General features: G+C 42.3%; 1 protein-coding gene and 1 long non-coding RNA gene across 3 annotated transcripts in view; one reads left to right on the top strand and one right to left on the bottom strand.

Moving 5' to 3' along the window:
• The window catches only part of MICU2 (mitochondrial calcium uptake 2), a 52026-nt gene extending 32927 nt beyond the window's left edge, over window positions 1-19099 (top strand). The window contains exons 5-12 of the mRNA XM_018056554.1: window positions 3719-3766; window positions 4869-4951; window positions 10716-10781; window positions 12164-12261; window positions 13620-13791; window positions 16306-16414; window positions 16851-17008; window positions 18493-19099. Coding sequence (XP_017912043.1) covers window positions 3719-3766; window positions 4869-4951; window positions 10716-10781; window positions 12164-12261; window positions 13620-13791; window positions 16306-16414; window positions 16851-17008; window positions 18493-18594 — 836 coding nt within the window. The 3' untranslated portion in view covers window positions 18595-19099. The remainder of the gene's footprint in view (window positions 1-3718; window positions 3767-4868; window positions 4952-10715; window positions 10782-12163; window positions 12262-13619; window positions 13792-16305; window positions 16415-16850; window positions 17009-18492) is intronic.
• Window positions 5405-27060, bottom strand: LOC106502707. Of its 2 annotated transcripts, none has more exons than XR_001918936.1 (4): window positions 26869-27060; window positions 19860-20095; window positions 10428-10569; window positions 5405-5620 (listed from the first exon to the last, which is right to left on the bottom strand). It is a non-coding gene; the product is annotated as an uncharacterized LOC106502707 (long non-coding RNA). The 2 variants fall into 2 exon arrangements; XR_001296343.2 differs by having other exon boundaries at window positions 10428-10555.

Here is a 27164-nt window from a genome sequence, read left to right as displayed (position 1 = left end):
AGGCGTTTCCTGAGGAGGGGGATTTTGGAGCATCCACAGCAGCGTTTTGGTGGAAGCAGGACGTGTGGTGGGTTGAGTCAGGAAGAGGGAAGAAAGACCAGCTGCAGGCGTATTAGCAGAGGACAGAGGCTGTTTGGCAAGTGGGCTGTGGTCGTGAGGGCAGCTGGGCATGAGCCAGAGTGAGCAGACGTGACCCACTCCGGGGGTGAGAGAGGGAGTCTGGGCCTATCCTGAGAGCAGTGGGGTGTGGGTGGGGTGTTGTGAGAAAGCTGTCTGGGCGGAGGGAGCTGAGGGGCTTTAAAGGGTGGGGGAGGCTAGGTGACGGTAGAATAGGATGACAGCACTCACGTCAGAGTGGAAGAGGAGGCGTGCTGGGCAGTGGCTGGAGGCACAGAAACCTCACTTCCTGCCATCCACGCGGGGGTGTCCTAAAAACAGCCAACAGTAAGGAGTAGAACTGGCTGGCAACAAGGAAGGTAAGCAGAGCCGCATGGTGATAAGGAATGGGAAGGAGCGTGAACAGGCCTAGTGAGAACAACTGCCCTCGCCAAGTGCTGCCACTTCTCCAGGAGTGAGCGCCCTTACCCCAGGCTCTGTTGACCGTTGCCTTCCCTGGTGGCTCAGACAGTAAAGAATCTGCCCGCAGTACGGGAGACCTGGCTTCAATCCCTGGATTGGGAATATCCTCTGGAGAAGGGAATGGCCTCCCACTCCAGCATTCTTGCCTGGAGAATTCCATGGACAGAGGAGCCTGGCATGCTACAGTCCATGGGGTCACAAAGAGACGGACATGACTGAGCTACTTTCACTCCTGGCCATTAGTGCTTCTCACTGGAACCTAGAAACAGCTTTGAGCTCTTTCTCTTTGTCCTCCCATCCTTCATAGGCAGTCAAACAGACATCTTTCTAATTTTGCTTCCTAAATATTGATTGAATTCATCCTCTCCTCTCCCATCTCTTAGAGAAGCTAACAGGAAACAGAACAAGAAAAAGTCGTGAGAGAAGGACTTTAACCAGTTCTTTTTGTTGTTGTTTTTCTCTGAAATACATGAGTTGAAATGCACATTCCAACTTAAAAAGCGCTGAACGTTTTATAGGAAAGATTCAACAGATACACCTTTTTCCAGATATACCCCTTTGTTGATACGAATGAAGTCATTTGAAAATCAGAATGTAAAATTTAGCTACATTTGGAGCAATTTAAAATATTCTATTTTACCACCTAAAAAAACTATCAAAATGTTTATTATACTGTAACTAGCAAAAGATAATGTACTTTTGCTAGTGTACTACAGTTTTTTGAAGTAAGAAAATAGTCCACCTCCAGGCATTATTATAAAGAAAAGTAGATTATAAGTTATAATTATTATGTATTTTTTAAAACTGAGCAGAATTCTTAACATAATGCCATCCTCAGGGATATACTGAATATAAATTATAAGATATATTGTAAGATACGAATATGTTCCTGTGATTCACGTAGTAATTTCTCTCTGGGGAACAGAGTTCTCAAAATTGCTTTCAGTAGCAGGTCGTATTTTTCAATGATTCCAAATTTAAAATGTTTGTAGAGAAGCATGGTAACTAATAGAACTTAATCACCTCTTGAGACTAGTGGCTCTTAAAGATTCTTTAATAAATTTTTCAATGTAAATTATTTAAAATTTCTATTTGACATGCAGTTTTGAAACATTGCCATTTAACAGCATTTATTTTACCATTCAGTATAACAAACATATATTAAACTGTTTCTCCTATAAATATTCAGAAGTGTCAGTTTTCCTTAAAAGCATTTTCAGAGGCAGCTGCCTAGAATGCTGTTGGAGAGCTGTGTTGTCTATAATCTGTCTTGAGAGTGTAGGCTGCTATTTTTACACTGTCTCAACTGTGTTTATTCAAGCATTTTATTTAAGTCAGTATTTCAAAGAAAGACTCTGGAAGTTTCTTTTTCGAAAAGCCCCCTCCCCACCACACACAGGACACATACCTGTGTCTCGAGAAAAGAAAGCTGAGGTTCCCCTTTGGCACCAAGCCCAGCTCAGTCCATCAGTCTGGTGGTTTTTTCACATTGCTGTGTTCCTTTGAAAATCAGAAAGAAAAAAAAAAAAAAACACTTCACTTTTTTTGAGGCTGCCAAGGGATGGAATACTTTGATCCTTCAGCTAAGATTAGAGCATTTCTCTCAGGTATGAGATATGACAAAACACACTTAATTTATTCTCCATTCATGTAAACACTGAATGTTTTTAGGAAAAAATACCTAGAGACTTACTGTGGGCTTTTTTATTAAAGGGAAGTACACCTGCTTCAGAATAAAAACATCAGAAAAGTTGGTGATATAAAAAAACCTGTAAGTCATTGAGAGCATTTAAAATATATACCTGAAGTTGCCTATGAGCTGAAGCAGTGGACCACCTGAGTGGTCAGACCCTCAGCCACCTTGCTCTGCACGGCTCTCACCCCGCGTCAGCTGTGCTCTCTGGAGCCCTTGGGGACAGTCCCCCTTCACAGCAGGATGTGCCGCACTGTCACCCTCAACCCACTCCCTTCCTCATCTCCAAGCCACCCGGCCGCCACTGCACTTCCTGGGGTCTCTTCGGCAGGCACACGCTTGCAGACAAGCCCTCACTTCTCCTGGCTCACTTCAGCTGCATCTCCCCTATGCACATGCCTCCGCTTCCCCCACCCTGGCATGCAGGTCTACCCGTCGTTCAAAGGCCACGATTAGAACTACTTCTCTGTGACTCTGCCATCATCTCAACTCTGGAAACGACTTCACCTTTTGTTTAAACCCTGTATAACTTACTGTCTGCGTCTCTTGGTGGCTTTTAGTATTTCCTGTAAACATTTGCCTTCTGGCCTCCTGGTGAAAGTACACAGCACAGTATAGAATTCTGCCAAAGAATTTCTGCCAAACTTGAATCTCAGCTCAGCTCTGGATCTGAATACCAGTTTGTCGAGAATACAGACCTTAGAGGAACATGTGGAATGACACCAAAAAGATGCAGTTCACAAAGTCTTCTAGATACTTAAACCTTACAGGACAAAGGACCAGGTTTCTTCAACAGTTAAGCTGAAACTGAAGGGGAAAAATGGTGAGGGACGGCCTATAGATGAAAATGAAGTTATGGCTATAGAGATTAGTTTCTTCATTTTAAAAACATAGTTTGACTTCTGGTGTATTGAAATCTCTGGCCATTCTCCTGAATTTGTGAATTTGCTTCACTTGAAATGCTATTAATAGTAAAAGTAGAAATTACACAAAGTGACATGCAGATGAAACCTCCAGTGGAGATATTTACCTGTTGGCTAGCGACCAATCGCCTCATTCCTAGTAACAGTGACCTAATAAACCTCGGTGGCGCAGAGGTTAAAGCGTCTGCCTGCAGTGCGAGAGACCTGGGTTCGATCCCTGGGTTGGGAACATCCCCTGGAGAAGGAAATGGCAACCCACTCCAGTATTCTTGCCTGGAGAATCCCATGGAGGGAAGAGCCTGGTGGGCTACAGTCCACGGGGTCGCAAAGAGCTGGACATGACTATGCGACTTCACTTCACTATATTTGACTCTCTTAAGAAAACTTTCCGCTGTAGGAAAGAGGTAGTTTAAAGTAAAAATGTGTGTGTTTTGATCGGGTGGAGGCTCCAAGAAGCATGTGTTTGGTTACTTCTGAACCATCTAAAGCTGATTATCTGATGTCGGTGTTTTCTCCCTTTCAGGGCTGATCTCCTACACTGAGTATCTCTTCCTGCTCACGATTCTCACCAGTAAGTGCTCCAGTTTTGCTTATCGATCATATGAATCCTCTCTCCTGGTGCGGGAGGTTTGGATTCACTTTTCTATCATTAAGGATGTCGCTGGTGCCGCAGTTCCTGTGCCTGTAAGGCGGCACTGCTGTGAGGTTATCCGCCCACTGCTGTCTCAGAGTCAGATGCAGCCTTCTTGTAGGAATATGAAACATGCCTCCTCTGACATTCTGCAGAATCCCTGACCAGTAACTCTCCTCTAACTGCTAAGGTCATGAAAATCAAGGAAATATTAGGAAACTTTCTGAGCTCAGAGGAGATAAGGGGACATAGCAGCTAACTGCAACAGGCTTTCTTGTGTTTGATCCTAGAATAGAAAAAACATGAAGTCCAAATAAAGTCTGTAGTTTAGTTTAAAAATGCTACACCAGCATGAATTTCTTAGTTTTCACAAATATCCTGTGGTTACATAAGATGCTAACTTTAGAGGAAGCTGGGTGAAGGGCCCCTTAGAGCTCCCTGGACCAGCTTTGCAGTATTTCTGTAAGTCTAAAGTTATTTCAAAATAGTTCTTGCAAAACCCTCCTCTGAGAAAGGGAAATAAAGAGTAGTAATCAAGATGTGGGTTCGATCCTGGCTTAGGAAGATCCCCTGGAGGAGGAAATGGCAACCCACTCCAGTATACTTGCCTTTAGAATCCCATGGACAGAGGAGCCTGGCGGGCTACAGTCCACAGGGTCGGAAACAATAATACCGAGACACATGGCACAAATGTCAATCAGTGTGAAAATAGCCAAGGTATATAAGAACATAGGAAAGCCTCTAGCAGAGCTGAAGAAATAAATGAAGTTCTCAATTGGATTTTGCTTTTGAAGTGCAGAACACTTAACAGCAGAGTAGCGCACCATGGACACGTACCAGCCTTTGAGAATTGTCATCCATCCTGAGAAGGGATTGTTGTTTACTTTAGGTGCTTACTTGTGTTGTTTCTGGTGGCTTGTTTCAAGTTTGAGGACCTGTAGATCTTCAGATACTTGCATTCCACCAACATGTATGTAATGACATGCTCACTTTAGCAGCACATACATCAACGTTTATGTGATGATTCATTTTTCACTTGCAGAACCCCATTCTGGGTTTCATGTTGCATTTAAAATGCTGGATGCAGATGGTGATGAGATGGTTGAGAAAAAGGAATTTTTTAAGGTAAGTAGGTTCTAGTTATTTTTGGTTTATCATAAAACACCTGAAGGCTTGCGTGGTAATTCTACATTTCTATTAAGATGAAAATTGTATCCACTGCCAACATATGAAGTGTCAAAAAATTCTATATACATTCAAAAATACTAAAATTTCTGTAATACACCCTTAAGGAAACAGTTACAGAACAGGGGATAAGATTCTGGAAGAGGAAATGAGCTGAAGCGCCTGCATTTTGTAGAGTTTTATTTTTTTGATTTCAGCAAATGATAATACAACAGAAAGGGCTTCATAGATAAGTAAAAATTTGTTGTTACATCTCACCAGAAAACAGTAAGAAAAATAAAACCTTAAACGTTCATGAAGAATATGAGGGAAAATGAAAAAGCCACAATAGGTATAAATTGGTGTGAATTTTCTAGGAATTTGTGCAGGCTCATAATTGAAAAGCAAAAAATATGCTTAAATGGTGTTTCTCAATACATAACTCTGTTACATGGCAGCAGTAAATCTCACTCCATTCCAAGGAAGTTGGCAGTAACGTTCAGAAGTGCGTCAGTGCACGTAAACAGTGGGGAGTGTGCCAGGCAGAGCTCGGTGTTCATCTAGAGGAGCACTTTATGGAGAAAATGCCTCAGCTCTCTCATCTGTGCTTTTCTTCCAGTCTCCAGTGTCCTAGGAAGAGAGAGAACAAAGCTTGTTGAAATTATATATAAAAGTGGGAGTCTATACTTAACTTACATTCAGTTAAGTAGCCAGTAGCACATGGGACTGTTAAACCCTTGAAATAATAACTGTGACTAAGAAACCTGAGTTTCTAAGTTTTAGTTCATTTAAAACTTACATTGAAAAACTGACATTCACTTCAGGTATTGGCAGATTCTCAACTATGTTTGAAACAGCTTGAGTATGTGACTCTACTTTTTAATTTTTACCTTTATTTACTTTTTATTTGCTTTTATATGAAACCTAAATACAGATCAAGTACAGGTACACCCTGGAGAAATTGTGGGTTTTGGAGAAATTGTGGGTTGTGGGCCAGATCATCTCAGTAAAATAAAGCAAGTCACACAAATGTTTCAGTTTTTTAGGGAAGGTGGAAGTTATACTGTGGTCTGTTAAGTGTGGAATAGCATTATATCTCAAAAAAAAAAAGCACATACCTTAATTTAAACATATTTTTTTGCTAATAAATGGCTAACTATCATCCGACAATGCAGGGTTGCCACAAATCTTCAATTTGTAAAAAGACACAAAATCAACAAAGCACAATAAAACAAGGTGTGCCGGTATTTCCTATGACTCTATTACCTGAATGTCTTGTAGTGTAAAATACACACTGGATTTTGAAGAAAAGAGAAAGGAATGTAAAGTACCTTTATTTTTATATGGAATATGTGATAAAGTCATAATTCTGAGATATTAATTTCACCTGTTCTTCTTTGTATTTTTGCTGCACTTTAATAAAAATGAAACTAAAAACTGCAGATGATAAATTATCTTTTATATACAAGAATAATAACAATTTCAGTCATTGGCTTCACTCTGAAGAAAAGGTTCTAAAATGGATGTAGATAAGTAAAATTTGCACCAATTTATACCTATTGTGGTTTTTTCATTTTCCCCCATATTCTTCATGAGGCTTAAGGTTTTATTTTTCTTTATTTTGGTGGGATGTAACAACAATTTTTTACTTATCTACTTTTTTTGGTTCTAAAATGGATGTTACTTACTTAAGTATCTGTTATGTTGGTATCCTTATTTTTTCAAATGATTGCCCAGTTAATAGACTTTTTAAAATAACTGAACAGCTACTGACACTGGCTGCATGTTCAACTGAAAGACAGGGCCATTCACCTGTGGCTTCGCTGCCTGCTCACTCACATGGTCTTGGCGTTCACTTTATTCACCTACTGTACACCCTCTCCCACATGGTTTCTAAAAATGTTAAATAGTTGTAAATCTAATTTTTACAGGATCCCAACTGATTTATCAATGCATTCCCTGCTTAAGATCTTTCTTGCTATATCCTTTGTTTCTAATTTTTGAGAGTTTCTTATACATAAAATCAATTATTTTAGTAAATTTGCAAAGCCTGTGGATGGGCTCTTCTTAACAGGGATTTCCTGAGGGATCCCGTCTGTACCTGTTTGAAGCATCCAGTTGCTTGTATCACCATATCTCATCTTGAGGACACTCACCTTAAAACTTTTCAAGTACTGTTTTTTAACATAATACTTGAACACTCTAAATTTACAGAACCACTTTCTGAACACTGCATTTTTTTCTTATATGTTTGGGAAATTCTTAGCATTTCCGTGAATTAAGAAAACAAGAAAAAGAATTATGTTAGAATACATCACTGATTTTTTTTTTTTTTTTTCAGTTTATAAAGCTCAGCCTTCTAAGCCCGTAAAAGGTTCTTTGTGCTGATCTCAGGAATAAAACACTAAACTTGATAACCCATGGAGCATGATAGTTTGTTGACTTAAACAGGGTAGAGGAGAAAAAAACTATGTTTACATTAACTATTTGAATTTCCATGATCATTATATTAGGAAGCCTAGGTATATAGCATCTTCTGCTTGAAATTTCATGAAAAGAACCAACAACTCTTTCCAGGTCAGAAAAGCAGAGTTTAAAAGGCAGGATTTTGTGTGTTTGTTCCTTCTTCCAACTTATCTGAATGTTTCTCCAGTGAATTTTACTTGTTGCTCTTCCCACCATAAGTGCTAGAAAAGTAATGAAAATTACTTTAATACCCTAAACATAAATATAACAGACTGACTTGGAACAGCAGATGGAAAGTAATAGATTTGTATAAAGTCTTGTGAAAATGTCCCAAAATATAAAATTCTTAGTTTATGACTTTTGTGTGATGTGGTACACCCCTGTCTTATTACCATCCTGATCTCCTGGCTGTGTTGGTTGGTGTATTGTTCACAGCTTCATCGCAAGAGTGAGTAAAATAGCCACTCTGTGTATAAGCCAGTATAGCCAGTATCCACTCTGTCAGATAGTAACAAACACCACCACCAGTGATCAAAGCCGATAATAGTAAACCAATTTAGTCTTTTGCCTTGATAGATGGTGCATCTGCTTATTGGGATGAGTGCCAGGATTTTAGTGCAATTTCTTTAAACAATAGGTTGATGACAAGTCTGTTTACTAGTGTGAATTTTTCCTTAGGTGGTCCTCTGACTTCACATTTCTCCCACACTGGTGGGAAGGGCTGTGCTTTTAATGCAGTGAGGTTATCATTTTAGAATGCTACATATTCCTGCTCAAGATATTATTAAATGCAAAGACCTTCAGTAGAATTCACTCTTCTTGATTCTGGAATAGTATTCTTACTCCAGAATTTAAATTCTCATGATCCGTCCTGAAAGCAAAAATAAGTTAAATTGACCTATGTGTTACACTTTTCTTCATTTTCAGCCTGAAATTGAAAATATGGATCAGTATGAAGTTGGTCATTTTGGCTGTATTTTCTTAGACTTTCAGAATGTGTGTTTGAATGTGTCCTCCTGGCTTTTTTCACCACTAATGTTAAGAAAAAATACTTTTTTTTTGGTCTAACAAAGCACCGCTGTTTCTACCAGAAACTCTTCTTCCTCTGCCTAGAGGGCCTTGCCCCATTCCTTTTATAGCTAGTTACTCAGAGCTCCACCCAGATGCCCTGTCCTCATAGAGAACTCTTCAGAAGGAGCCAGTCTTAATAGAAGCCCCTGCCCAGTATCTCCGATTTTTCTGGTCACAGCACTTGACACTGTCTGAAATTCTCCTGTTCGTTCGTTAGCTTGTTGGTTACCTCTAGCCCATTAGAACTTAAGCTCAGTGAGAGCAGGGACACTCTCTGTCCATGACCACTGTGTTCCAGCACTTAGAACAGTCGTTTGAGCAGCACCTAGTCCTCTGGTCATGACCCACATCAAAAACAAATCCAATGACTCTCTCCGCTTGACTTTAAGATACTTCAGAGCAACAGTGACACCAACACTATGACATTGCCCAAAGAATGGACAGGTTGATAATGGAGCATAGAGTCCACACTTACATGATCACTCGATTTTCAGTAAAGACACCAGAGCAGTTAGTGGGAAAAGCAAAGTCTTTTCAACAGATGACAGTAAAACAAATGGATAGGATATAGACATGGAAAACATTAGCCACAACCCCTCCCTCACACCGTACACAAAAATGTATTTGAGATACACATGTAAGCATGAAAACTGAAACCAGAAGCTTCTGGGAAAGCGCCTAAGAGATTATCTTCAGGATGTGGGGTAGGGCAAGGGGTGGGGTAGGTGGGGCAGGGAGTGGGTAGGAGAAGTGCAGCTGAACCAGGAGTGGCTGGATGCAGCTAACTGTGAAGGCTACATAATGCATGTATGTTGGGTTGTTACAGGAGTCTCTGCTGTGTCTGAAATTCTCCATGAAAAAGTGGAAGTGAATATTGTTCCGTTGTGTCTGACTCTTTGTGACCCCATAGATTATATAGTCCATGGGATACTTCAGGCCAGAAAACTGGAGTGGGTGGCCTTTCCCTTCTCCAGGGGATGTTCCCAACCCAGGGATCAAACCCAGGTCTCCCACATTGCAGGAGGATTCTTTACCAGCTGAGCCACAAGAGAAGCCCAAGAATACTGGAGTGGGTAGCCTATCCCTTTTCCAGGGGATCTTCCCAACCCAGAAATCGAACCAGGGTCTCCTGCCTTGCAGATGGATTCTTCACCAACTGAGCTATCAGGAAAGCCATAATGAAGACCTTAGGAGGTGTGGGAAACAAAGCAAGAAATGTTTGGGTATTGAACTTGGCAGTATGTCAGTTGTCAATTTAAAAATAAAGGATAAAATGAAAGTTTTTCAGCTTTATTCCCTGAAATAAGTGGGGGGAGGGGGAGGAGGGGAGAATGTTGAAAAGTTTGAGGGCTTTAGAGAACTAGAGATACACCATATGCCTAAAACAAATCTCATAGAAGCAGCTGCATTTGAGATAATTTGCAATTTAGTGGCAGCATTTTTCAATACTAACAAAGAAATAGCCTAGGAAGAATTGGGCAAAGGTTTGTCTCCTAATTGATTTGGATCCATAGTATGAGATTTTGTCTACATTTAATTTTTTTTTAATTCTTTTTTTTTTTTAATTTGCTTTCCATGTGAGAATTGGTACAAATGATTCTGAAAGGTAGGTAGGTTTTTTTTTAATGTATTCAGTCTTAAGGTACTATTGATAGTTTCATAATTAGTAGAAAGATGTAGGCCTTTAAATTGTTTTAATGCTTTATAAATGCATTAAGAGACAAGGGGAGAACATTTATAGGATATGAATAGCTTTTTTAAGAGCTGGGTACTTGAAATGTGTCCATGAAGCATCAGAGATAGAAAAAGAAGAGAGGAGATAGAGAAAAGATAGAGGAGATAGAAAGAGAAGAGAATAAAAATTCTCATGGAGATGAGGATAATCATGATGTTTTCATACCTTAATGTGACGCTTTTAGACTGAATTAAGTGAGCCAGCTTTCTTAGGAGAAAAGATGATCCAAATTGTAATAAACGTAATAATATTAATACTTGCATATCCATTTTCATCTTTGATTCTTGTATGATCTAAGGGGAAAAAACTATTAGGAGTCATAAGGCAAAAATAATTTATTATTTAACAAATAACTAGTTTACATTTTATAATAGAAACTTAGCATCTGTCTTTTAGGTTGTTTTTAAAAATCTGGTAGACCTGCACCTGAATTCCTGTTTGCCCTTTTCCTAGCTGCAGAAGATCATAAGTAAACAGGATGACTTGAAGACAGCAATAACCGATGAAACGGAATGCCAGGTATTTGCAAATAAATTGAGTATTTCCAAGCAGATGTTGTTAGAGTAGCTTCTCCATCCCATTTTTTCAAATAAGGATTCCCAGATAGTTGTGAAAATTTTTCTAAGTATTTTAAATAGATTTGCCATATTCACATGATCCAGAGCTCAGAAGATTCACCCAGCCTATGTGTGCAGGGCAGAACCCCCCTCCAGTGACCCTGGTCTATGTCCCCGCTTCAGGCTCTTCTCAGCACCTGCTGCCACTTCCCCTGGGCCAACCCTGGGAGCCAAGAGCACCTGGCAGCCTGCATTGTGTGGTCTCTGCCATGGGGACAGTGCATCCTGGCCTGGGAGACAGGCCCAGTGCTTACCTGGCTGACTCTCTGCCTGGCGGAGCATTGGTGAACTTGTCCTTGTGCCCTCCCTGTCTGATCCCAGTTACCTTTCTGGCTCTGAGCTGCAGGTGTGGGTTTGTGACCCCTGTCCTGTAGCATTCGCTGGAGGACTCAGTGCAGTCGCTCTCCTGGGTTCCCATTTAAAGCCCTAGACCACAGCCCCGTTCACCCTCCAAGCACATTTTTTTCTCTGGGTCCTGACTATCCCTCAGCTGAATGGTGCCCGAAGATATAAAGTCGTGGGAGCTGGCCCATCCTCTGCCTCAGCCCCCACGCCAGCTGCCTGCCCCTCTACAGCCCAAGTTCTGACGAGTTCTCCCACTCCCACACAACAGTCACCTGCCTGCCACTGATTCTGGGCGGTGGGGGCAGGAGTGGGGAACACCTGAATCCAGCCTGTCTTTCTCTAGCTGTTCTTTTTCAGATAATTTGGTTTAAATGTATACCCCCTTTGTTGTTTAGTTGCTGCTGATCATCTTTTCAGCCGTTCTGATTTTTTTTGTTTGTTTTATTGACATTGTGAAGGAGGAAGTCTCTGAACCTGCTTCTCACTGTCTTGAATGGACTCCTCACCTGGGGACCTTGTAATTAGGAAAAGCTAGTGTTTTTCAGATTTCTAGCATCCTGCAAAAGGTTCCAGACTTCCCTGCTTTAATTCTCTCAGTCCTGCTTCATTAGAAAGTGCCTCGGGGGCACGTTTTGAAATAACTAATCTCACTGCTGTAAGCTCTCTTGTTGGCCTGATCCAGAGTCTGTTCTCTGTGGAGACCTCCTGAGTCCTCTCAGTGTTTGGCCATGGGTGTTCGCCTCCTCTTGAGCACAGGTGATACAGAACAGTGTTATGTAGAGTGATGGACAGAAGGGTTGCATCTATTTTATGCACTTTGTTGTAGTTGTTGTTATAGAAATCTTTTGTAGGTATTGTCCTAGGAATTGTCCAGGCTCCAGGATCCATTTCTGTTCTTGGTTGTAATTTACTTCAAATTATTCTATCATTTTTTTATAGGAACAAACGGTGCAAGAACCTGAAATTAACACAACACTTCAGATACGTTTCTTTGGAAAAAGAGGAGAAAGGAAACTTCATTATAAAGAATTTCGAAGGTAAATGCAAAACATATATATATGTTCATTTGGGGGAATTTTATAGCTAAGAAGTAAAGAAACAACTGAAAACATGTATTTATGTCCCAGAACTGCATACCATAAGACCAGATACTGTGTGTGAGTCTCTGTAGTATCTCTGAGAGCAGAACCTATGAAGTGTAAACTAAAGTTACTATGTTCAAAATACATCAGTTAACCAGATAGAAATGGTTTGCGCAGGGAGCGACCAAGGGACAGAGAATAGCAAGGAAGGACACAGAGGCATGAGAACATGTGCCTTGTGCAGGAATCAGAGAGGCTGGGTCTGGTAGAAATAAAAGGGAAGGGTAGAGGTGAGGGCGGAGGCCCTGAGGCCTGGGGCTTGAGTTACGCCCATGAGGGAGGCCCTGAAGGGGACCGTGGAAGGTGCTGGTCAGATGGGCTTACTCTGGCAGGACAAGGGGTAACAGCAAAGGAGGGATCCTGTGAGAGACAAGACACAGTTAGGAGATAAAATCGTTGGGCGTGGTGATTGTTTAAAGGGAATAATTTCACTTAGAATTCTTTAAACTTTTTGAATTAGAGTTTCTGTAAGTAGTGGGCCCTGTGAAATTTGTTACACCATTATGCAGTTTTTAAAAAAGATGCAATGAACAGAGAATGCTTTAAATGCAGTTTTTCCGGAACTTGTCTGTTGGATGGAGTAGGGTACCCTACAGTTAAAATTATGGGTGTACTGAGTTAGAATTCAGTAATCTTTAAATTTTTTCATAAGTTGTAAAGTAATAACAGAAAATAGCTCCCATACATGTTTTATATATGTGTGTGTGTAACATAAACATATAATTTTTTACCTGCCCAAATTAATCCTAGAAATTCCACAAGAAGCTCTTCATGTGAGTGTGGAGCTTTTAGTTTTGTTTCTATAGGCCTGTGATGTTTCTATAGAACATCTTTAGAAAGATGTTGCCTTTTCTGCCCTTTGTCTCAGTCTCCTCCTTACAGCCTATCAGATGAAGGATACTGTTTCATAAAGACATACAGCTTGTACGTCTCCAGGAAAGACAAGGAAGATGATACCAAGAGACACTGTTGTGGTAGCTAATTATGGTATTAGTATAGATATTAATATTCTTATTTAAAGACACAGTATTGTATTTTGAAAAAGTATCTGATTTAGACAAACCTGGGTTCCAACGCTGAATTTGACAGTTTGCTAAGTGTGATCTGATGGACAAACGGTTGGAGACCTGCAGTATATTGAAACTCATGGGATACTGCTCAGGGTGCCCATGCTCCTGAGTGGGCGCACGCTTAGTTACAGCACTAAGGTGAAACCACAAGTCCTGACGTCCATCTCGTATTCCAACATTTAGGTTTATGGAAAACTTACAGGCGGAAGTCCAAGAAATGGAGTTCCTTCAGTTCTCAAAAGGTTTGAGTTTCATGAGAAAAGAAGACTTTGCAGAGTGGCTCCTTTTTTTCACTAACACTGAAAATAAAGATGTTTATTGGAAAAATGTGAGAGAGAAGCTATCAGCAGGAGAGGTTGGTGTGGCTTTTTATAATGCTTGTGATGAAGATGAAATGATAAGTTAGACATTGATAGAATTCAGTAGCTTCCAAATTAATCAAGACTGAGTGACATAATTATATGATGCATGAAATGATGATTGCCAAACTGCTAGTAATGATTAATGAACAGTGGTAAGATTTCAAGTGATTTTTTAAAAATATTTATTTTTATTTATTTATTTGGCTGTGCCAGGTCTTAGTCGCCGCATATGGAATCTTTAATTGCGGCATGTGGAACTTAGTTCCCAGACTAGGGATCAATCCCAGGCCCCCTGGTTTGTTTTTTTTTTTTACTTTATTGTTCCAAAAAAAATTTTTTTTGACATGGGGATGTGTTTCTATATAATTTTTTTAAAGCTATCTCTGATGAGGAAAAATATAATGAAATACAATGAAGGTTTCATTTATAATTACAATAGAGATACATAACAATTAGAAATATATTTAACAAGAAATATATAGAAAAAACTTTAAACCTTGGATATAAGAAATAACTCATCTAACAGTAGAGACATCCCCTGCTTTTGAACAGAACCTCTTAGTATTACAAACATGGCAGCGGTCCCTTAAATAACCCCTAAGTGTAGTGTCAGGTCAGTCTGCACGGCCTTGATTTGCTACACCAACACATCAGCCCTGGACACCCCGCAGCCGACACAGGAGAGCAACCTTCTCAGTCATGCTGCTCATCCATGGTGGGCCGGGGGTAGAACTGCCCACATCCTTGCTTGGGGACCAGACTCTCCAAGCCTCTGCCCCCAAGGAGCACCACCATCTGCTAGAAACCATCCAGAAAAGAAAGGAGTGGACCACGTTCCAGCAAATAAATGTTCAGGCCTGGAGATGTCACACTGAGCTAGTGGCTGGACTGATGGCCTGAAGGCCCTAGCTAACTGAAGGGAGGCAGAGCTGTGTGGTCCTGAGTGCACAGGGCTCAGAGGAGTACCAGGTACCGTGACCACCAACCAACATCCATAAAACAGTCTCGGATTCTTGGGAGGGAGCCAGACAAGCCACAAGTCTGTGATACTGCTGGGGTTCCAAGGGACAGGGAAACCTCTGCACCTTCCCTATAATTTTGCTGTGAACCCAAAACTGCTCTTAAAAAGAATTAAGTCTTTTTAAAAAGAAAGCTGAGATTAATATACAGCACCAAACATCAGAACTAAAACAGTGTGACTGACAATGAATTTGACAAATCAGTTGAACAGAAAATAAAATCAGAGATAGATACAAATACAGAAATTTAGTATGTGTAAACTCAGATTATAAATTGGTTGCATAAAAAAACTTAATAAATAGAACTGAGGTAATTCACTGGGTATCTGAGGGAGAAAATGAAGGTGACCTCTGCCTCCCTCATGACTCAGAAATAAACTTGAGGTGGATCAAAGAACTAAAGTTAAAGAGAAAACTGAGTAAGTATGGAAGAAAACTTGGAAACAATCTCTGAGAGTGGGTCTACGTACTAAGTAAAACCCAAAAGCCTTCTGTTGAAATTGATTAAATTACTGCATAAAATATACAAATCTGTTGCCGTCCTCACTCCCCCCCAGATTATCAAAATCAAAAGGAAAAATTAGCAAAATGGAGGAATTACTGGCATCACAATAATAGACCAATTTCTTTAATTTATACAATGAGGTCTTTAAAAATCAAGACCGCAGAAGGGTCTGACATTCTACCGTATTTAATGTAGAAAATGGGATCTCAGATAGCAGTGTGTTAATTACTAATGGGGCCAAGATTTTGTCTCTGCAAGTTAGCTTGTGTCACTTCCTGGGTGCCAACAGAAGACCCAAACCTGCCAGCTCAGAGCCAGAGAAGGTTATTGTCTGTAATGTGGAGGCTGCCCAGGCACCACGTCTGTCCCCCAGGGCCCATGAGGTGGGTTTGCGCCACAGCCGAGGAGCCCAAATCCTTCATGAGGTACAGTAGGTGCAGTCGTCCCTACTCTGAGGGAGACAACTATGTCTACTCCAAGCTGTTCACTGTGCAGATATCCTGGAAAGACCCTGGAGTAGAATAGTAGCTGGGCCTCTGTCTACGAGACGTGAGAAGCTCGGAAGACCTACTGAGAATTGCCCCCCAGCATCAGGTCACCTGGCAGCCCCTCAGACACCAGAGCAGAGACAGCAGGGACACGAGAAATCCACAAGTGCCTGATGAACATAGATGTGCAGAGTGTTTAATTCACTCAGGGCTTTGAGGGGAGACAGCGGGCCTGTGACACACGCCCCCAGCCTTGCATTCGTGTTCACACCGTGTTCACTCTGAACAGGCACATCCAGGGCCCTGCACTTAATCTGAGGGATCCTCCTAATCTCTATAAAGTCCACACATTTGTGCTCAGTTGGGTCCATCCCAGACTTCGATAGACTACATTCATAGACTTCATTATATAAAAGAGGACTCATAGTTATAGTCATAACATTGTTGAATAAATTTACAAAGTTGTAATAAAAACTCACTTTGTTGTTCTTTTAGAACATTAGTTTAGAAGAGTTCAAGTCATTTTGTCATTTTGCAACCCACTTGGAAGACTTCACTATTGCCATGCAGATGTTTAGTTTAGCTCATCGTCCTGTCAGACTAGGTAAGTTATGTGAGTCACTGAATTTTTGCTATCTATGAATACTGTCACCCTGTTCTTTAACTGATTGATATCAGTCCAGGGACCACTTACCAGAAAAACAATTGATTGGCCTTTTAGTTAATCCAGTGTGGTTATTCTAGATTTACAACCATTTGCCAAACAATTTATTAACAATTAATTTTGCTTTTACTTTCTTATTTTTCTCCCTGAGAAGGAGGAAACATTTAAATGTATATTCAAAACACTGATTAGATTAAAATAGCCTGCTGACGTTTCTCAGCCAGATTTATTATTTGAACACATTCTTAATGAGTATTTGTGTTGTTTTTCTTCCCAAATGATAAATATATAGAGTTGTTTTTACTTCTCAAATAATAAAAATTTAGACTTAGACTATTTTATGTGGTTGATGAGTTTTTATATTTTTTCCCTTCAGCGGAGTTCAAGAGAGCAGTCAAAGTAGCAACAGGACAGGAGCTATCCAACAATATTCTGGACACCGTCTTCAAGATCTTTGATTTAGATGGTGATGAGTGTCTGAGTCATGAAGAGTTTCTTGGGGTGTTAAAAAACAGGATGCATCGAGGTTTATGGGTAACAGATTTTGAGTCTTTAAATGTATATGTAGCTTATATGTTTATATGTAGTTAAGTGAATGGAACTAAACCTAGAATTTGATCTAATATATAGTCTTAAATGGAGTTTTCAACATTTTTAAAGAGATTATAAGCAATTACAACAAAATTATAAGTAATTACAACGAAAGATCTCCTACAGATGGGATCCACCATTTTTGTTTTCTTTTTAAAAAAAATCTGAATCAGGAACCACGATTCCAAATTTTAATTTGGATGTTGTAGTTAGATACCAAGACCCAAGCTGTAGCCCTATCATGTATTAACTATCAGATCTTGCAAAGCTACATAATTTTTCTGACCTTCAGATTCCTCATCTGTACAACAAGGAACCAATACAATCTACTGGAGAGAATTATTAGGATACTTAATGTAGTGACTGAAACACTTGAAGTAAATGTTCACTATTAACATGATTCACTCAGATTCACATATTAGTCTATAACTGAGGGACAGATCAAACTTAGAATTTTGTTTAGATTTGAATCTGCCAGAAACACTCGTGAAAGCACATTGAAACGTCGGCAAGTTGAAGACAAGGGTCCAGGGGGTGAGTAGGAATTTAGTCCAGAGGAGGCAGGAGTGAGAACAGGAGAGGCCATGGTGAACTCACATCAACAGTGCTGTTCATTTACAACTGAGAAGAGCATATTGATCTTCCTGCTGCAAACATTATTTATAGAAAATAAACAGATATGATTTCTACTAATGATTTACAGGCAGCACCTCATAGTTAATAATCATACTCGTAGAAATTAAACCAGCCTTTCCAATTAACTTGTAACATACCCCGGGGCCTCTTTGCCATATCTCAAAAACATACTGAAGAGAAGAGCTTCAAGTCAGTGAGCAGAAAAGGCCATAAATATAATCTGAAACCAACTGCCGCTTCCAGTAGTGGGTCTCCAGCAGTGCTGCGCTCTGTGGGCACAAGGAGCCAAGTGTTTTCTCACCTTTGCTTTCTCATTTAACTGAGATAAATAGTAACCACAAAGTACTTGTGTGAGTTGTTTCTTCCTAAGGCTTCTCATTAAGTATATGGTGACCTCGGTTTCTTTCTTTTTTAATTTTAGCCAAGGTTAGGTTTATCGTTTTTATTCCACGTAGCTAAGTGAAGTTCACCAGAAAAACAGAAATATTATGAAGTATTGTGAAAAGAAAACATTATGAAATGATTTCATTTTAAAACCAACATATGAAAGTCACCAGTCTTTGTTCCCTTCTTGGGGAGGAAACTCCATTCTGTGGTTCCCCTGAGGCCACCCTTGCCTCATTTCACATCTCACCTTTTCCCTTTGGCTTTCACCTGTGCTGCAGGCACTTTCTGTGTCATCACTTGCAGGCCTTTCTGGAGGTGGGTGGGGAACAGGCACCACAAGTACATGGAGATGACGGGGCTAAAGGTTGCAGACACTGACCCTGAGTTTTCATTTTGGTTGACAGGTGCCACAGAATCTCGGCATACAAGAATACTGGAAATGTGTGAAGAAAGAAAGCATTAAAGGAGTGAAAGAAGTCTGGAAACAAGCAGGAAAAGATCTTTAATAGAAAAAAAGAGAGTGTGGGAATTCTGTTGCTCTGAGCAATCACAATCGGGCATTTCTTAGAATGCTAGATGTTTATCCTCCTAAGTCTTCACTGATTTTGTTTGTAATATAAAGATGCCTTGTATTGCTTTCTGATTCAGTCATTTCTTAGTAAGATTTCATTGCAGAACTTCGTAAAAAGAAAAAAGTATTCTTTAACAAAAAGAGACGTTGGCATCTGTCAAAAGGCCTAGGATTAAAGGCTTTGACTTTGGTAAGATGGACAACCTGGTCATGCAGTGTCTAAACTGACTCAAGGTCAGATCAACCTGCGAGCCCCAAAGCTTCTGGAGGTAGATTAAGTGACAGCATTTCAGGTTTTCTACCTGTCCCCTATGTCTCGGATTCTTGTATATTTTATTTCAAATAAGCTGTAAATTAGTTGTCTTCAAAGTAATATGTAAAGTTCAGTATTCCACCTGGAAACTATAAAGTATTTATAAAGATTAAAAAAATTACTGAGGTGCATTTTATGTTGTTGATTGGTTGGTCAGTCACCAAGTTGTGTCTGACTCTTTGCGACCCCGTGGACTGTAGCCCACCAGGCTCCTCTGTCCATGGGATTCTCCAAGCAGGAATACTGGGGTGGGCTGCTATTTCCTTCTTCAGGGGATCTTCCCAACCCAGGGATGGAGGCTGCAACTCTTAGGTCTCCTGGCAGGAGGGTTCTTTACCATCGCACCACCTTCAGCCCCATTTTGTTTTATATGTGTGTGTTGTTTTTTTTTAATGTAAATACTTTTAAATGTAAATACTCCTAAGCCAAAGGTATTTCCCACTGAATTGTAATGGTTATGTGGATTTTTAAAGAAATTTCCCAGCTCTTCCTGAGGAGGTACACAGCAGACAGCAAAGTCACGGTTTGACGTGAAGAGGAGACAGAAGACAAGGCAACCCAGGGTAGATGAGGGGTCAGCTATGTGTGTAAGGGAAACCTCTTGTCCTCAGAAGGTGGAGCAGACCGACACCAGTCCATCCCCCTGACTACAGAACATGGGTCCAGATGAGCTGCAGGGAAAACTCCCCAGCTTCTTTAAATTAAAAGCACTGCAGCGCGGATGCTCCACAAGATGGCACTCTCGCTTTTCCAAAATACTTTATCTTCTTTGCACACCAAGCATGATCTTTAACAGAAAAACCAACAGAAATACCCAGAAAATCAGAACATTTCAAAAATGACTGACTTGTTGAAGGAGCAAGGTAGGAATCTCTGTGCAGACATACCTTAGTTAAACATTTAGCAGCTCCTAGGGAAATGAACACAGGTGCTAGCACGGTAACCGTCAACTTGCAGTCTGTGGTTGTGTCCAGTGATGAAGGCAGTTAATTTGCAGAATCTCCAGGTAACATGTAGTTGGGTGGGTTATGTCCTCCACAGCATCAGGACCAAACCTCAGCCGAGCCTGCGCTGTCCCGCACCCTCTCCCAGGCACTGGTCCTCCTGTGGGTGAGCTTGCTTTCTAAGAGGATGAAATGGGAGCAGATACTTTGCTTATGTTGTTGCTTTGCTTATGTTGATACTTTGCTTATGATGTCTGGATTTACATATATTTAGACATTCAGTCTTGGGAGAAATGGTGTTCATAAATAACTCTATGGTTTATAGAATATCATATAAGCTCTCCCCAATGACATTTTTCAATCCAGACAGAATTGAAGGAATTTTCATTGCAGCATCAATCATTTCAAATCATGCAAATCTGGAAGTAGCTTGAACATGCCACACCACAGAAGTGGATAAATCAGTTGTGCTCGATTGCACCATGGAGTTCCAATAGCGCTTACCATCATGAATGCACCCAATTAAGTTCAGTGATTTTGCTAGTTGCTAAGCTGTTACTTCTGTTCCAGTTCCCCACCACACACGCGCGCACACATACACACAGCATTGTGATGCTGGTCCTGCCAGTGTCCCCAGACCCCAGCCAGCAGCGTGGCAACCCTTGGTACCAATCTTGTGCTGTTCTGGCTGTTGTGAATGTTCTCGTGCTCCCAGAACCAACTCCTTGAGTCCTCCTGCAGAGCCAGCACTGCTGGCCGGTGCCCCTCCCTGGGCAGCCCAGGCCTTTCCTTCAAGCTTCTGGACCCTAACACCCTGCCCCTCTTCTCTGTGTGCCCCTGCCTCAGGGAGGGAGCTCTTCCTGCAAGTGCTTGCTCTGTGGGACCTCAGTTCCTGTGGCCGTTCGACTCTAACACCTGTTTACATGTGTCCTTGTATTATGTTTTCTCTCGATATATTTAAAGTGGCTCCTGACTGATAAAATGACCGTATGCCAGGAACTATAGACACAGAAGACAAACTTAGATAATATTCACACTAGATTATTTACACACAGGATATAAGTTCATGTATACATACAAGTACATATTACATATTTTTACATATACTACATTTATACCTGTCCATACACCTATGTATATAAAATGTCATCTAACCCTCCCACCATGAGAGACAGAAGAAACTTGAGTCTCAGAGAACTTAGAGAAGTCCCACAGTATTACTCAGCAAAAGTGAGGAAGCTGGGGTTGTAATCCACAATCACTGACACCACAACCCATCTTTTTCCCACTCTGCCCAAGTCAGTCTATCCTTCCTAGTGTTTCATGGTTCAATCCCTAGGCTGGTCTGCACGTTTCTTCATGTCATAATATAAATAAGCTTTAACTACTCTAATAACACTAAGACTGTCACTGCTGTATATAGCAGTCTGTGCTATACCAGAGTTAGAAGTTTGAGAAAACAGGAAAACATGTGTGCATGCTCAGTCACTTCAGCCATGTCTGACTGACTTTGCGACCCCAAGGACTATATCCCGCCAGGCTCTGTCCATAGGATTTCCCAGGCAAGAATACTAGAGAGGGTTACCATACCTTCCTCCATTGGATCTTCCCCACCCAAGGATAGAACCTTTGTCTCCGTGGACACCACTAATTCCAGGTTACTTGTCTTTCAAATATTCAGTCAATATGATTCAGTGCCTCTTCTGTGCCTGCTATGTGCTGGGTTCACTTGGAAGCAAAAGAAACCTAGTCCCGCCTTCAGAAAGTTCATAGTTGAATGCGGGGCTCCTTGGCACAAGGCCTTTGTGTCGCCCACCCCTTTGATTATTCCTGTAATCAAGGAGCCTTCATTCAGCTTCCATGCCCTTTCCTGAGTTCCAAGGGGCAGACTTAAGCAGTTGTTCATTAGGGAAGGAAGGGGATACAGAGACCAGGCAGAAACAGTCAAGAGCAGCCTTGAGGCAAGGTCCTATTTCCCCATGAACAGATAACATGCAACAGCATCTTTGAGCTATTCTGCAGCTACTGAACCCACTCCAGTGTTCTTGCCTGGAGAATCCCAGGGACAGGGGAGCCTGGTGGGCTGCCATTTATGGGGTCGCATAGAGTCGGACATGACTGAAGCGACTTAGCAGCAGCAGCAGCAGCTACTGAAACCCACTCCAGGTGGGAGAAGTTAACAATTAACCATGGTATGCTGCTCACATAAATCCCAGACCATCTGGACTTGAAGGCTGATCCATCAGAAGACAGTCCACAAGCTGATCATGCCCTCTTTGAAAAACTGCCATAAGACCTCTCTCTATCTTCTCCAAGTTGGGACATATGGTTTTGAGGGCAGGAGTCTGCTGTGGCCCTCTTTGCTTGGCAAAGCAATAAAGCCCTTCTTTTCTACTTCATCCAAAACTCTGTCTGAGATTCCATTTGGCACTAGTATACAGAGAAGCTGAGCTTTCAGCATCAGCAGACTGGGGAAACTCTAAATAATCCTACAGAGGAGAGGCCCTGAGTGTATTACATGGGGGTTTAACATAGGTTTCATGGCCTCCAGGGCAGTCTCAAATGCTGACCCCACACACATACTCTCAAGAGCTTGGCATGTGCCCCTCTCCTGCCTGGAATGGTGTGTCCAGTCTGCCTTTGTTTAGCAGAAACTTGTCAGTTCTCAATCAAAGCATTCACAGAGAGATCACAGCCATGGAGACTGTACAGCTGTGTAATTTTTCCTAAAAACCTGCTCTTTTCTGGTGGGGAGTCAATCAGTGTTCCCAGTGACAGCAGCCAAAGCCCAGGCTTTCCCAATTTAAATGCAATCAGTAACATGTTCTTGGACTGATCCTAGAACCAGTGGCCAGGACACTTTCTGGGGACAGATTCCAGATGTCTAAACGCAGATCTAACCAAACCAGAAACTCCTGCAGTCATCAGAGTCAGGACTCTGTCATCCCACCTTGACAGCTAAACCTCTGAACTCCCTTCTTGGCTGCATCTCATTAGTCAACAGATCATTAGTCAACTATGCAGCAAAGAAAACGGCCTGGTGCAGCCAAGGTCCACTGATAGATGCTCCAATTAGTGGGAGAAACTTCAGAGAAGCAGGATATTTGCATAGCCTCAAAGGACCTCCCCCAGGAGACTTACTAAATACTGTAATGGTTTGCACAGATGTATCTGATTTTCTCAGTTCAGTTCAGTTCAGTTGCTCAGTCGTGTCTGACTCTTTGCAACCCCATGAATCGCAGCATGCCAGGCCTGCCTGTCCATCACCAACTCCCGGCGTTCACTCAGATTCACGTTCACTGAGTCAATGATGCCATCCAGCCATCTCATCCTCAGTCGTCCTCTTCTCCTCCTGCCCCCAGTCCCTCCCAGCACCAAAGTCTTTTCCAATGAGTCAACTCTTCACATGAGGTGGCCAAAGTACTGGAGTTTCATCTTTAGCATCATTCCTTCCAAAGAAATCCCAGGGCTGATCTCCTTCAGAATGGACTGGTTGGATCTCCTTGCAGTCCAAGGGACTCTCAAGAGTCTTCTCCAACACCACAGTTCAAAAGGATCAATTCTTCGGTGCTCAGCTTTCTTCACAGTCCAACTTTTCTCAGGTTTCCTCCAACACCAGGATAGAGGCGAACAGAATACCAGAAAGAACAAAAGCTGCACATGGGCCAAAAGGTTGTCTCTGTTTCCCAGGCTCAGGACAGAGCCTGACACAGAGTGAATAAAGCAAGGAACTAACTGCAGATGGATTATGGAAGGCCATGCCCGAGCGTGGAGGGGAGGGGAGGGGAGAGCAGACAGGAAGCAGGAGGGACAATGCAGGCCCAGGACTCACCAGCCATGGTGAACCCACAGGACAGTGAACCAAGAAAGTGGGCCTCCAGCCACAGATGAGGGCTCTGTTACCTGAAACAGCTCCCAGCCCCTCTGCTCACCTGCCCTCTCACATCCACTTGGTAACCATCATTCTACCCTCTGTCTCTACAAATCTGATTACTATGCACACTTCTTAGAAGTGTAGTTGTACAGTACAGTTGACCCTCCAACAACAGCTGTGAATTGCACATGTCCACTTATATGTGGATATCTGTCAGTTGTAAATCTTACAGTACTACAGTCCATGGTTGGTTGAATCCTCAGATGCAGAGGACCCTTGGATATGAAGTCAATGCTTATTTACTCAATCACATCCAACTTTGTGACCTGGTGGACTGTAACTCTCCAGGCTCCTCTGTCCATGGGATTTTCCAGGCAAGAATACTGGAGTGGCTTGCCATTTTCTTCTCCAGATTTTCCTGACCCAGAGATCAAACTCTCATCTTGTGTCTCCTGCATTGCCCGCAGATGCTTTACCACTGAGCCACTGGGGAAGCCCTGGATATGAATGGATTAACCCTCATAACTGTTTTTGTCTTTTATGATTGCCTTATTTTACTGTCTTTAAGATTCATCCATGTTGTAAACTGTGACAAGATTTCCTTCCTCCTTAAGGCTGAACAGTATTCCACTGTATATACACATCACATTATGCTTATCCATTATCTGACAATGGACAAGTGTATTGCTTCCTTTTGACAGCTGGGAATAATGCTGCAGTAAACATGGATGCACAAATACCTGTGGGAGTTCCTGCTTTCATTCCTTTTGGAATGAAATATACCAGAAATAGAATTGCTGGATCATGTGATAATGCTATGGTTAATTTGCCGGGGGGGCGGGAACTGCCGTAATTTTCCACAGCAGTCACACCATTCTATATTCCTACCAGCAACACACGAGTTCCCAATTTCTCCATATCCTCAATACTTGTTATTTTCTGCTTTGTGGTTGTTCTTGTTTTGTAGTAGCGATCCTAATGGGGGTGATGTGTTCTCATTTTACTTTTGGCTTGCATTTCCTCGTGGCTCAGATTGTAAAGAATCTGCCTGCAATGCGGGAGACCTGGTGCCCAATCTCTGGGTTGGGAAGATTCCCTGGAGAAGGGAATGGCAATCCACTCCAGTATTCCTGCCTGGAGAATCCCATGGACAGAGGAGCCTGGCAGGCTACAGTCCATGGGGTCACAAAGAGTCAGACACAACTGAGCAACTCAACACTTTCACTGCACTTTAATCAGTGAGCATCTTTTCATGTGGTTATTGGTCATTTGCATGTTTTTTGGGGAAATGTCTATTTAAATCCTTTGCCCATTTTTAAACAGAGTTGTTGGGTGGTGGTGGTGGTGTTGGGTTGTAGGGGTTCTTTACACGTTCAGCATAGCAATCCCTTATATATATGATATGTAAATCTTTCTCCCATTCCATTTGCCTTTTCACTTTGCCTGTAAATGACCATTTCTCTGGCTATAAAATTGAAGGATATTACTTTCTATCAGCACTGAAAATACTACTTTGTTGTCTTATGGGATCTGTTATTGGTAAGAGGTAGTCACAGAGAGTTGGATCATAAAGAAAGCTGAGCACCAAAGAATTGATGTTTTTTAACTATGGTGTTGGAGAAGACTCTTGAGAGTCTCTTGGACTGCAAGGAGATCCAACCAGTCTATCCTAAAGGAAATCAGTCCTGTATATTCATTAGAAGGACTGATGCTGAAGCACCAATACTTTGGCCACCCAATGGGAAGAACTGACTCATTGAAAAAGACCCTGATGCTGGAAAAGGTTGAAGGCAGGAGGAGAAGGGGATGACAGAGGATGAAATGGTTGGATGGCATCACTGACTTGATGGACATGAGTTAGAGCAAGCTCTGGGAGTTGGTGATGGACAGGGAGGCCTGGAGTGCTACAGTCCACGGGGTCAGAGTCCGACAGGAGTGAACTGAGAGGAAGTCAGCTGCCAGTCTTAGTGTTCTTTTGGTAATTTGATTTCTATCTCTGGAATCTGAAAAACCCTAGATTTTTCTCTTTATTCTAAATATTTGATAGTTTCACTACTCTATGTCTAGGTTTCAAGGACTTAAGTCTTTCTTCAATTCTTCAACCCAGGAAGGACCCTGAGTCAGAGTGACTGGCCAAAAACTAATGCAAAAACTAATCCCATCACCATAAAACCTGACACTGCAAGCCAGTGGCAGGACAGTCCTCCTGGGTTTCCCTACCCTCTTATATAAAGCCTCTTGCTTTGTAAGCACGTGTCTTTCCTCCGACAATTCAATTCCCAGTGTTAGACAAGAGCCCACTTTCAGGCCCTAGAAAGGGTCCTCCTTCCTACAACTTATGAGTTTGTGGGTTTTTTCTTCTTCAATCTTTCACATTTACAGCTCCATGGCTTCCACAGACCCCTCTAATAGTTTCACAGCTGCCTTGAGCTGCCCTTATTCTTCCCCAGCCCTCAGCTCAGAACTAGAACCCAAAATGGCGTTTTTTGGAGTTGCTAGCCAGCAATAGCAACGCGGGGGGTAGGGGGGAACCTCTGTGGATGCGGTCCTCAGGCAGCTGGCCCTAATCCAGGATGGGAAGCAGCCCGTTGTCCACCAGGCTCTGCTGGTGGACGATATCCAGGGAAAGAGGAATCACAGGTTGGGGTACCGGGGAGTCATCTTGGCTGGGACATGATCTGGCCGCTTTACCTGCACCAGAACATGAGTCTCAGGGCAAACAGGCGTTGTCCATCTGCTTGAACCGCTGAAGAAAGGGCTGCGTTATCAGGGAGTGAAGAATGTCCACACCTTAGGTGGGGACGAGTACCTCCCCTCCCTCGGCGATAAGGCCCATCCCCGGGCCAAGGTTATGCCAACTCACTTCAGAATCTTGTCTCCTCCGAAACCTGCAGTAAGTGATACCTGTAGGCGCGTATATGTCCACAGTTATTGTTTAGCAGTACTCGCCAGTTATAAATAGGAAATTTCAGGAGCCTTCGGGCGGTGAGAGGGGGCTATCCCCCGGTTCACAACTCAACCTTAAACCCGGGTTTCAAATCAGATTGACTACACGGGGCCACCCTAAATCACACGCACCTACGATTTCCGCTTGAAATACAAGCAAATTACTTCAAAGCGCGGGGGTCCGGAATCAAGACGCACGCGGGGTCCTTGAGGCCGCAGTCTGGACGGAGGCCGTCCCGCTGCAGCGAGCATCCCCGCGCCCGCTCCCGCCCAGCTTGCAGCCGGGAGGTGACTCGAGCGCCTTCCACTCACTTCCGCCGATGTTGCCCCGCCCCTTCCGCCGCCCGCCCGACAGACCACGCCCCGGCGGCGGGCGCGGACGCAATGCGGGGCGGGGCGGGGCCGTGCGCGACGCGGCGCGGGGAGGG

The sequence above is a fragment of the Capra hircus genome, chromosome 12 (genome assembly GCF_001704415.2).
Source record: "Capra hircus breed San Clemente chromosome 12, ASM170441v1, whole genome shotgun sequence".
Taxonomy (NCBI): Eukaryota; Metazoa; Chordata; class Mammalia; order Artiodactyla; family Bovidae; genus Capra; species Capra hircus.
This window is presented reverse-complemented; position numbering and strand designations above follow the sequence as displayed.